We start from the raw sequence: 9,932 nt of genomic DNA, 5'->3' as shown, positions 1-9,932 counted from the left end.
ATGCCTCACAGAACGACTTACTTCTTCCCGCGGCAATTCCCGGATCGCCGGTTCGATTCGTTGTCATCTTCTTCCTCCTCCTCTTCGAAACCGCTGGTGTCGGAAGACGGCAGCAATCATAATCATCAACATCACGAGAAACAACAGACCAGCAGAAATAATAAGAATGAAAACGACGTCGTCAAAAGTCTCATTGATCGCCACCACCAAAAGTCCAACTCTAACCACCACAACAGCAACAGCAGCGCCAAATTCACAGCTGTGTCCGATCAGTATTTCACGGGCGGACAAAAGACCACCACCACAACTAACCCAACAAATACAAAAAGCGGCGGCGGCAGCACGCAATCGGCCAAGAAGCAACAGCTGGCGGCCATTTCCGACTGGTTCGTCGCCGAGAAGAAGCACAGTTACAAGCAGAGATCCAAATCCGGTCACGTGAGGAGCAAGAGGTCGTCGTTCTCCTGCCACGTGACCGATGAGGATCATGAGCCCCTGCTCCCGCCCGAGGCCGTCGTCGATGTGTCCTCCGCGGTCCCGGACACGACGTCGTTCAAGGTCGACCGGAGCGTTGACCGGGACTTTGACCGGCAGGTGTCGCTGCCGAGGCTGTCGAGCGGGAGCAGCTACGCCGGGAGCTTGTTCTCAGGGACGACGACGCTGGACGGGAACTTCTCCGGCGACGTCAAGGACTCGTCGGCGACGACGGGGCCGGCAGAGGAGGAGGTTGAGGAAGAGGTGAGAGTGGAGGATAGCTTGGCGCAGAGGGCTAAAGAGAGTTACTATTTGCAGCTTCTATTGGCAAAGAGGCTTAGTTATCAAGCTAGTCTTGGTAGTGAGACGTTGCTTTTGCACGACACTGGGCTTGAGGTTACTGATGTCGAGACGGTGTCGTATCGCCTCTGGGTACACTCTACTCTCTCTCTATGATTTTACTGTCTTCTCTTTCGATCTTTGCTTGCACAACTCAATTTCCCTCTGCTCTTAATAGTGCCATTACTACCTCTCTCATTGTTAGCACCTTTGTCACTCTTCCTCTAGCTTGCATTGTGTGCATTGTACAAGGGAAATGCTCCATAAATGTTTAGTGTACTTGAAAACTTGCTAGGCTGTTGTTGATGGAGAGGCTGATACAACCCCAAATTCAAGACACTAAAGAGTTTATGAATTCTAAAATGTCATGAACTGTGTTAAGAAAAATTGCATAATCGTGCAGCAACTAGATCCTGCTTTAAAAGCGGCCTCTGCATATAGATCAAGCTTTCGATTAGATCCAGCTATAGTAGCAGCTTCGATCTACTGTGTAGATTTAGATATTGAAGCAGTCGCCGTGTTTTGAGTGTATCTCTGTTAGGAGAGGCTGAGAGTCCAGACATATAAGAAGCCATGTGACAATGGCCTTCCTTCATTTAGAAAAACTGGTTAATTATTAATCTTTAATTAATCAATGTTTTCCAACAAGATCTTAGTGAATAATTGGTACAAATATGTAACATTGCAAATATTTTGACTGCCAATGGTCATTTTGCTTTTATTTTTGTGGCCAATGACGCATACTAGTATAAATGTACTGATGATGGTTTATAAATAGCAATGTTCTGATGTGAGGCTATTGTATCCAAAGGTTGTGAGATATTATTAATGAGTATGAATGACCTTTCTCAGGTCAGTGGCTGCTTGTCATACAATGAGAAAATATCGGATGGTTTCTACAATATTTTGGGGATGAATCCGTATCTATGGGTGCTGTGCAATGATGTGGAGGAAGGTAAACGTCTACCATCATTGACGTCACTTAGAGCAATGAAACCTGTGGAGACATCAATGGAAGTGGTTCTTGTTGACATACACGGGGACTCTCGCCTCAAGGAACTTCAAGATAAGGCACATGAACTGTATCGTGCTTCAGAGAATACCTTAGTGTTGGTGGAGAAACTTGGGAAGCTTGTCGCCATCTACATGGGGTGGGTTTCAATTTCCCCCCTTTTAAGTTGAAACATGTTTGGTTAGATAATTATGATTTTTCTGAGTCGCTTAAATTTGAAGGGGTACTTATCCTGTGGAGCAAGGAGATCTACACATGCGCTGGAAAGTGGTTAGCAAGAGATTGAGAGAATTCCAAAAGTGTATTGTGCTCCCCATTGGCAACCTATCAATGGGTCTTTGCAGGCATCGTGCTATTCTCTTCAAGGTGACAATGCACGGTTTTGATTTATGTTTAATCTTCACTTTATTCATCTCTTTGGCCTTGACTCTGCAAATTATACGTTGTTCATCGACATGATCAATTTGTAGACACCAAGCGGTATTCATGCATATGTTGGTACTTTGCAAATTCGTCTTGCTATGGTCTTATAAGTTCATTTCCATGTATCCAGAACTGATTATTTTTTGTTGAATGTGCTGTTTGTGGTAACATATAGGGCCTCATTTGTCCTAATTGTATAAGAACTGTTTGAGAATCTGTGAACAGGGCATGCGTTTCAAATGAGAATCCAACTGAATTAGAAGCATGAGCAGTTCATTAGGAGTTTTCATCATCTGATCATTCAGTGAGGTATATGTAGGTATATGTAGCTTTCTGAGGTGACATGACAAAAAATTTCTAGAGTATGATCCTTCCTTGACCTTCTTTCGTAGGCTGACTGGGCGATCAATATAAGGCTAACATAGTCAAGAATATTGTTATCTCATGGCCAATCATATAAGTTCCAACCTGTAGTGTACAATAGCAGTCGTTGGCTAAAGTGCAGACAATATCTTGATATCATCTTGTTTTATTCCTTTCCTCTTGTTTTGGTCTTGCACTCGTGTCACAAGCATCTGACCTTGTGTGCTATTGCCGTATTGGTATGTTTGTTGGCTTTTTATTTTATTTCAACTAATTACCTAAAGGAATTATATTTTGTATGCAGAAATTGGCAGACTACATAGGTTTACCTTGCCGGATAGCTCGTGGTTGCAAGTATTGTGTGTCAGATCATCGGTCTTCTTGTCTTGTTAAAATTGAAGACAGGCAGCTCGTGAGGTTTGATACTTTACGTGATTGCTTTTCTTGCTCAGAATCTTATGGCTTTGTGAATAGTGAACTGTTCATAACAGTCACTTTGCATTTCATTTTATTCTGAACATGGACTCGCAGTGTAAATTATTGTTTAGAGTTAATCTAGAGTATGCTATCCAAATGATATTCAACCCATATGCTATTCAGCAGTCAGCACCACTCCCCATAAACAGAATATTAGATTTACACCGTCCAGTATGTTTTCATACAAGTTCATTGTTTATTTCCAGCATACCAGGTCATTATTATTGTGGAGTTTGATATGCATTTGATATCAGGCCTACTCCGTAGTGTATACTAGACAGCTTCGTTCATTTCTTGAATAATGATTTTCATAGAATGTCATGTGTATCTAATATACACACTCTTTACAGGGAGTATGTGGTTGATCTAGTTGGGGAACCTGGAAATGTCCGTGGCCCAGATTCCTCGATCAATGGATCACTGTCTTCAATACCTTCACCATTTCAAATTTCTCATACCAAAGAGTTCCAACGAATTTATAGCGATAGTGGATTATGTTCCCAAATTATTAACTCAAAGCACACTCGTCCACCTCCTGAAGATCCTCTCTATCCAGGTATGCTAGTTCTTTCCACCTTGGTTCCTTAATCTTGTTGAAATATTACCATCTTTAATCTGCGAACAACAATCTCTGGCAGGCTACGGGGAGGGAAGTCAGGTTCTGAAACCAAGCAGTTTTGTTACAGTTGATCAAACAATATATGGGCTGGAAGCTCCTCTAATGCCTTTGGAGTTGAAAGCGAATGCTGATCATTGCCTTCTCCAGACACCAATGCCACCTTGTGTACGGGGTGATACTTCTGAAGCTCTTGTTGTGGGAGCTGGTATGGCATCATTAGAGGAATCTGCTAGACTTGGTGAAGAGAATGTTGTTATACAGCAAGCTTACCGGAAGGAGATTGTTGTGTCCAGAAGTCAAGTTAAAAGTAGCGGTGACAAGTCCAGTCAATCAGATCTAGAGGAGGTTGATAGTAAGCTTGAGATTCAAAGTCAATTTTCTGCTGTCACTGTTCCTCAGTACTTGAATCTCGAACCATCTCTTGCTATGGACTGGCTTGAGATAGCATGGGATGAGTTGCATATCAAAGAGCGCGTTGGTGCTGGTATTTCTCTGTCCTTGACTGAAATTTTAACCCCATCAGTACTATTCCACAGAAAATCTCATAATCTCCTCTTTTTTAGGCTCCTTTGGGACTGTGCATCGTGCTGAATGGCATGGATCGGTTAGTGATTTGATCCTTGTGATTTGAATGTCATTGTTTATTTTTGCGAGTTAAAATGGTTGGTTAAGTTGTGAACATTTTAATCTGTTGAATCCGTGAACACTGATCCTTTCATGTGGATTACTTTGACAATTGAGCATACTAGGTGTTTGCTTGATATCACATTTTGTGTATGTCAGCGTTTGTCGTTCATCTACTGCTTTAATCTTTCAATCAGGACTTCTAATTTTCTCTTTTACTTTTCTGCATCATGTATTTCTTCTTTCCTAGTCGGCTCGATTCAGACTGTAATATCTCTGAATTAAATCATACATTGTTACTAATGCAGGATGTAGCTGTCAAGGTTTTAACTATTCAAGATTTCCGTGATGATCAGATGAGAGAATTTTTACGCGAGGTGTTGTGAATTAACATTGAATGATGAGATTTTTCATATTTGTTTATTTTATTTTTTACAATGCAACTCTTTCCTTTGATAATGCTAGCTTGTTATGATCTCAATGTCGGTTTCGGAGCCATATCCTTTTTTCTTTTTCTTTTTTTTCAGAAATTTGCAAATTGTTGCATTGATCTCTTTTATTTGACTATTGCAGTCATAGCTGAAGTTGAGTTTCACCATGTTTTTTTTATCTCTTTTATTTAACTATTGCAATCATAGCTGAAGTTGAGTTTCACCATGTAATCATGTATTCAGGTTGCAATTATGAAACGTGTCCGCCATCCCAATGTAGTTCTGTTCATGGGTGCAGTTACAAAGCGTCCGCATCTCTCAATCGTCACAGAGTATTTACCAAGGTATCCATTCAATTCTTGTTATTGTGGTTGTGGATTATCTGTGTGCCGTTCTGTAAATATCATTCTCTGACCCATCTTTCTATCCTGGTGTTGTTGGAGCAGGGGTAGTCTTTATCGACTCATACATCGGCCAGCTTCTGGGGAACTTCTGGATCATAGGCGGCGTCTGCGCATGGCATTAGATGTGGTTTGTGCAATTTGCTATCAGTGATGTTTTGTTTTGTGCTAACTTATTTTCTGGTGGTATAAGTATATGCTTGCTTTTCTGGTGCAGGCCAAGGGGATCAATTACCTCCATTGTCTTAGCCCTCCTATTGTCCATTGGGATCTTAAATCTCCAAATTTGTTGGTTGATAAAAATTGGACAGCTAAGGTATATTATTAAAGATGTGCAGATTAACATTATTTTTGAGTTGCTCAGGAACTTGATTCTCTTGCATTCGTTCTCAGGTATGCGATTTTGGTTTGTCCAGATTCAAAGCGAACACTTTCATATCATCGAAGTCTGTTGCTGGAACAGTACGTCTCTCTCTCTCTCTCTCTCTCTCTCTCACACACACACACACACACAAACACACACTTACACACATACAGCAAAGACAAACTCCCGAGACATGGGAATCAGGGACGGAGGATTGTGGAATGGTCTCTGGGCTACAGCCCAGACACTTTTTTCTCATTTTTCAAATAGAATAGATGAAATAAGCAGGTATATGAACTAAGCACAGGTTAAAAATAATTACAAGAAGTCATAACCAACATTATACTAAATGACGATTGGAAGATGCCCAAATCCTGTTCTAACGCTGCCTTCACTTTTTTATTTATTTATTATACTACAAAGCATGTTTGGTGCTATCAATCGATATTGGTATTTTTTTTATTTCTCTAACTAGTTACGCACATTGAATTTTAAAATTTTAATTCTAGGCTTTTTCTAATTATAACTAAGTTCATGAATCAAGGATGTGAATCTGATTATTTTTTGAATACTCCTTGTATCTGGGGTATTAAGAAGCGAAAAATTTATCAAAGGAAATTTAGCCCAGGTCATTTTGGAATCCTGGCTCCGTCCCTGCATGGGATGTGGATGTATCACCTTGATATTCGTTCCATGGTTAAAACTCTGTGATACTGTGTTGTGCCCTTCTGAACTTCTGTCTCTAGTACATTTTATTCTAGCCTAATTTCTGCCATCTGAAATTCAAAATTGTCTTCAGAAGTATACAAGAAGTGCCAAACCTTTTAATATCATTTATTGTCCCTTACCTTTGTTAACAATTTGAATGCTTTCCAGTGTTTACACAAATGAATCACACTGTTTCTGCAATCCATTAAACATCAACATTTACAAGTTGAGGTTTTGCTTGACAATGCCTCAATTTATATGTACCTCTTTTTTCATTTTCAGCCCGAGTGGATGGCTCCAGAGTTCCTTCGCGGAGAGCCCTCAAATGAGAAGTCTGATGTTTACAGTTTCGGAGTGATCCTTTGGGAACTTGCGACCATGCAACAACCTTGGAGTGGGCTTAGTCCTGCACAGGTATGAGTCTTGAACTTTTCATATCTGCTTAATCTCAAACTTCCACTCCTGCAGATTATATTCTAGGACATCAGTCCCTCTTTATAGTCTGTCCCTTATTCATTTCTTGTTAACTTGTTAATGTCTCAGGTAGTTGGTGCTGTTGCTTTCCAGAATAGAAGGCTTACTATCCCAGCCAATACTCCCCCAATGTTGGCTTCTCTTATGGAAGCCTGCTGGGCCGAGTAAGTCAGACCTTACTAATTTAAAATAAAATTTCAGAGGATGATCTGATCAGCTAATAAACCTCTTTGTGGTGGTCTTTGCTACTGAATTTCTAGTTTCCTTTCAAATATATATGCTAGAGAAACTATAATATTAACCTTGATGAACTATACTTCTTCCTCGATTACTATGATACGGAATGAATTGATATCATGAGATGTCCAGTTATGTGCTGAATGATATACTCATTTAGGGGGGGTGTATTGTATTTAGATTTATGCATATTTTTTTTTAATGTTTAATGTGTTCGTATTTTCCTTTGCAGCGACCCTGCTCAGCGCCCGACATTTAAAAGCATAGTGGAGTCACTGAAGAAGTTGCTGAAATCTCCTCTGCAATGGGCACCGGTGAGTGGAACATAGAGAAGACAGCTGCTTCTGCATAGAGCTGGATTGGAGAGTCGGCCAATCGTTAATTTCATACACTGGTAGTCATCAACTCCAAGTAATCGCTAATCATTAAACTCTGGTAGTCATCGACTCCAACAAACTGACTGAGCTTGTTTGGTTCTTGGCAATTATAGATATGTCTAACCCATATTAGAAAGCAGTTGGAACGCAATTACTCACCAATTAGTGTATAATATTCCTTGCGTATTATTACCAGAGTTCCTGGTTTGGGAAATGGGCAGCGTCTCCTTTTTGAAATCTGTAACAAAAATTGAGAAATTAAGACTTTGTTTGTATTATTTGCTTGTAATCTGGGCTTAATTTATCACATAAGATGTACTGAAAACAAATCAAGGTCTTATTTTGCTAGCCTCCTACATATGTATACAATTACAACATATGACCAATGTGAGAAATGTACTGCAGATTATTCGCTATAAATAACATGATCTTGCAGACAAGTGATACAACTGTACCAAAAAAAGATTTTGCAACAGTAGATAGATCACAAGGAAAGATGGATACTCACAAGTCACAACACCACAACTTGTTCAAATCCCTTGCGGTTCTCCTTGTTTTGAAGGACCCGTGAATGAGAAACTGGCATTGTCCCTCGGTTCATCTCCTTTAGAATGAGTTGAACCGTGAACTAGATATAGATATAGTTGTTTTCCTTCATCACATTATTCATTACTCGAGGGGATTATTACTTCGCACCTGAATTTCCCTTCACATTATTCATCATCCGGATATCCCTCAAGGGGCCGGGATTACTAATATATTCTCGTATTCTTGAGTATTTGTCAAATTATATAGATATTTCTTTAAAAATATCATAGATATGTCCATTATATCTTATATATTGGTGAAAATTTACCACTGTCAGCCATGAGCTAAACATACAGTATATTCTTCCCGATTCAAATGGGTAAAATGCAAGACTTACTCAACTAAGAGGAAATCCAAGAAATGAGTCAATAGACTAAATCACGTAGACACAGCTGAATATAAGATATTTACATCTCCACTCATAATGAGAAGCGTGTATTTTTTTTTTTTTTTTTTTTTTTTTTGTTTGTGGAAGTGTGACTTTGATGTCAAAAGCTTCACCAATTTTTTGAAGCACCCAAATTGTCCCATTTTTTTATTACATTTCAATAACATTATAATTTAATGTCTAAAGGTTTTTGTTGTAATTTGATATATATATATATATAAAATATATAAACCAAAAATTGAAGAAAAGAGTCAACAAATGTGGAGTAGTTGTCCAGTACCATTTGGTCTAACAGCATAATCTCTCTTTTAGTAAGTGAGAGTCTGAGAGGTTGTGAATTCGATTCACGAAGTTGTAATATTTAAGTTGTTTACCTGATAAAAAAAAAACTCTGGAGTTGGCTTGCTGCAATAGTACTGATTACTAATTAACTACAACAAATGTATTAATTAACCCTCTACCTATTATTTACCGCCAAAATGAAAAACAATAATGTTCAAATAGTAATTGCGTAGGTGAAACGGTGAAAAGTCGAACTAGCCAATTACAAGGCGGCTACACTAAATATCTTTCAAATAAAATTCCCAGTCAACATAGTCGGACTTTTCTTCAGTCTTCTCTTCTCCTCCTCCTCCTTCTTCTTCGTCTCCCCATTTCTCACATTCCTCAAATTCAAACTTGTCAGAGAAATCGAATCCAAACTTTCTCACAAAATGTTCAGTCAGATGGTAGACGACATTCTCCTCCAAATCGGACTAGTCCTCCTCGTCGTCGTCGTCTTCCTCTTCATCCACAACGTCCCCAAGCGAGTCCTCGCCAACCTCCGCCTCCGTCTCCAAAGCAAATCCGGCATCCAATCCAAGCGCCACTTCGTCCTCGGCGCCCAGCTCCTCGCCCAAGCCAGATCCGCCACCCAATCCACCTCCTCCTCCTCCTCCGCCGCCTCTCTCTCCAAACAGGCCCTCGAACACGCCGACAAGGCCATCGCTCTCGATCCCAAAGACGCCGCCGCGCACATCCTCAAAGCCCTAGCTCTCGACGCCCAAGGATTCAAGACCTCCGCGCTCGACGCCATCGAAGTCGCGCTCTCCCCGCTCTGCCGGAAGAGCCTTGCCGACGACGAGCGCGGCGACGCGCTTTGTAAGCGGGCGGAGATTAAGATGTCGATGAACCGGCCGGCGAGGGTTGACTCGGTCATCGAGGATTTGACTCTGGCGGTGAAGCTGAGCCCGGAGAATGTTAAGGCGTTTTGCACGCTGGGAGAGTGTTATGAGGAGAAGAAGATGACGGAGGAGGCTAAGAAGGCTTATGAGGAGGCCTTGAAGATTCAGCCGCGGCTCGCCGTCGCGAAGGAGGCGCTGGACCGCCTTGGTTCGTCGTAGCTGAACCGGTTCGGACCGATTTTTAATTCTGTTTTTTCTTCGTTTTTTGTTTGAATTATGAGAGTTCTAATTTTGATTATAGCAATGGAAAAAAAAAAAAAATCGGAAAATTGTTGCAATGCGTATATTCGTATACATATTCTTTTGATTTCAAGTATAAATTGTGGAGACTTAAGAATGAAACTAACTAACTAAGAACAACAAATGAATTACAAACTACACTACTAAGTTCAAATCCTGTACACATGGGA

The 9,932-nt window shown here is 40.4% G+C and overlaps 2 protein-coding genes across 2 annotated transcripts; both read left to right on the top strand.

The window, feature by feature from the left end:
- On the top strand, positions 1 to 7,649 carry LOC101291671 (serine/threonine-protein kinase CTR1-like). The gene is made up of 15 exons (XM_004288809.1): positions 1 to 906; positions 1,666 to 1,964; positions 2,047 to 2,191; positions 2,916 to 3,028; positions 3,439 to 3,644; positions 3,727 to 4,191; positions 4,271 to 4,311; positions 4,640 to 4,708; positions 5,006 to 5,106; positions 5,209 to 5,293; positions 5,381 to 5,479; positions 5,557 to 5,625; positions 6,518 to 6,649; positions 6,779 to 6,873; positions 7,179 to 7,649. Exons 1-15 carry the CDS (start codon positions 1 to 3, stop codon positions 7,273 to 7,275), a joined length of 2,922 nt encoding a protein of 973 aa, XP_004288857.1. The 3' UTR covers positions 7,276 to 7,649.
- A 1,375-nt stretch (positions 7,650 to 9,024) lies between these two features.
- On the top strand, positions 9,025 to 9,681 carry LOC101291379. The gene has a single exon (XM_004288808.1). It carries the CDS (start codon positions 9,025 to 9,027, stop codon positions 9,679 to 9,681), a length of 657 nt encoding a protein of 218 aa, XP_004288856.1.
- The last annotated feature ends 251 nt before the right edge of the window (positions 9,682 to 9,932 follow it).

Source organism: Fragaria vesca, linkage group LG1 (assembly GCF_000184155.1).
Source record: "Fragaria vesca subsp. vesca linkage group LG1, FraVesHawaii_1.0, whole genome shotgun sequence".
NCBI lineage: Eukaryota > Viridiplantae > Streptophyta > Magnoliopsida > Rosales > Rosaceae > Fragaria > Fragaria vesca.
Note: the sequence above shows the minus strand (reverse complement) of the source record. Positions and strands in the feature narration are given on the sequence as shown.

What these genes read in the sequence shown, in the direction of transcription:
- LOC101291379 (XM_004288808.1), top strand. Translation starts at nt 9,025, where the DNA reads ATGGTAGACGACATTCTCCTCCAAATCGGACTAGTCCTCCTCGTCGTC.
- LOC101291671 (XM_004288809.1), top strand. Translation starts at nt 1, where the DNA reads ATGCCTCACAGAACGACTTACTTCTTCCCGCGGCAATTCCCGGATCGC. An exon ending in GTCACAGAGTATTTACCAAG is followed by an intron (nt 5,107 to 5,208) that starts GTATCCATTCAA and finishes TTGTTGGAGCAG; the next exon opens with GGGTAGTCTTTATCGACTCA. An exon ending in CGAAGTCTGTTGCTGGAACA is followed by an intron (nt 5,626 to 6,517) that starts GTACGTCTCTCT and finishes TTTCATTTTCAG; the next exon opens with CCCGAGTGGATGGCTCCAGA.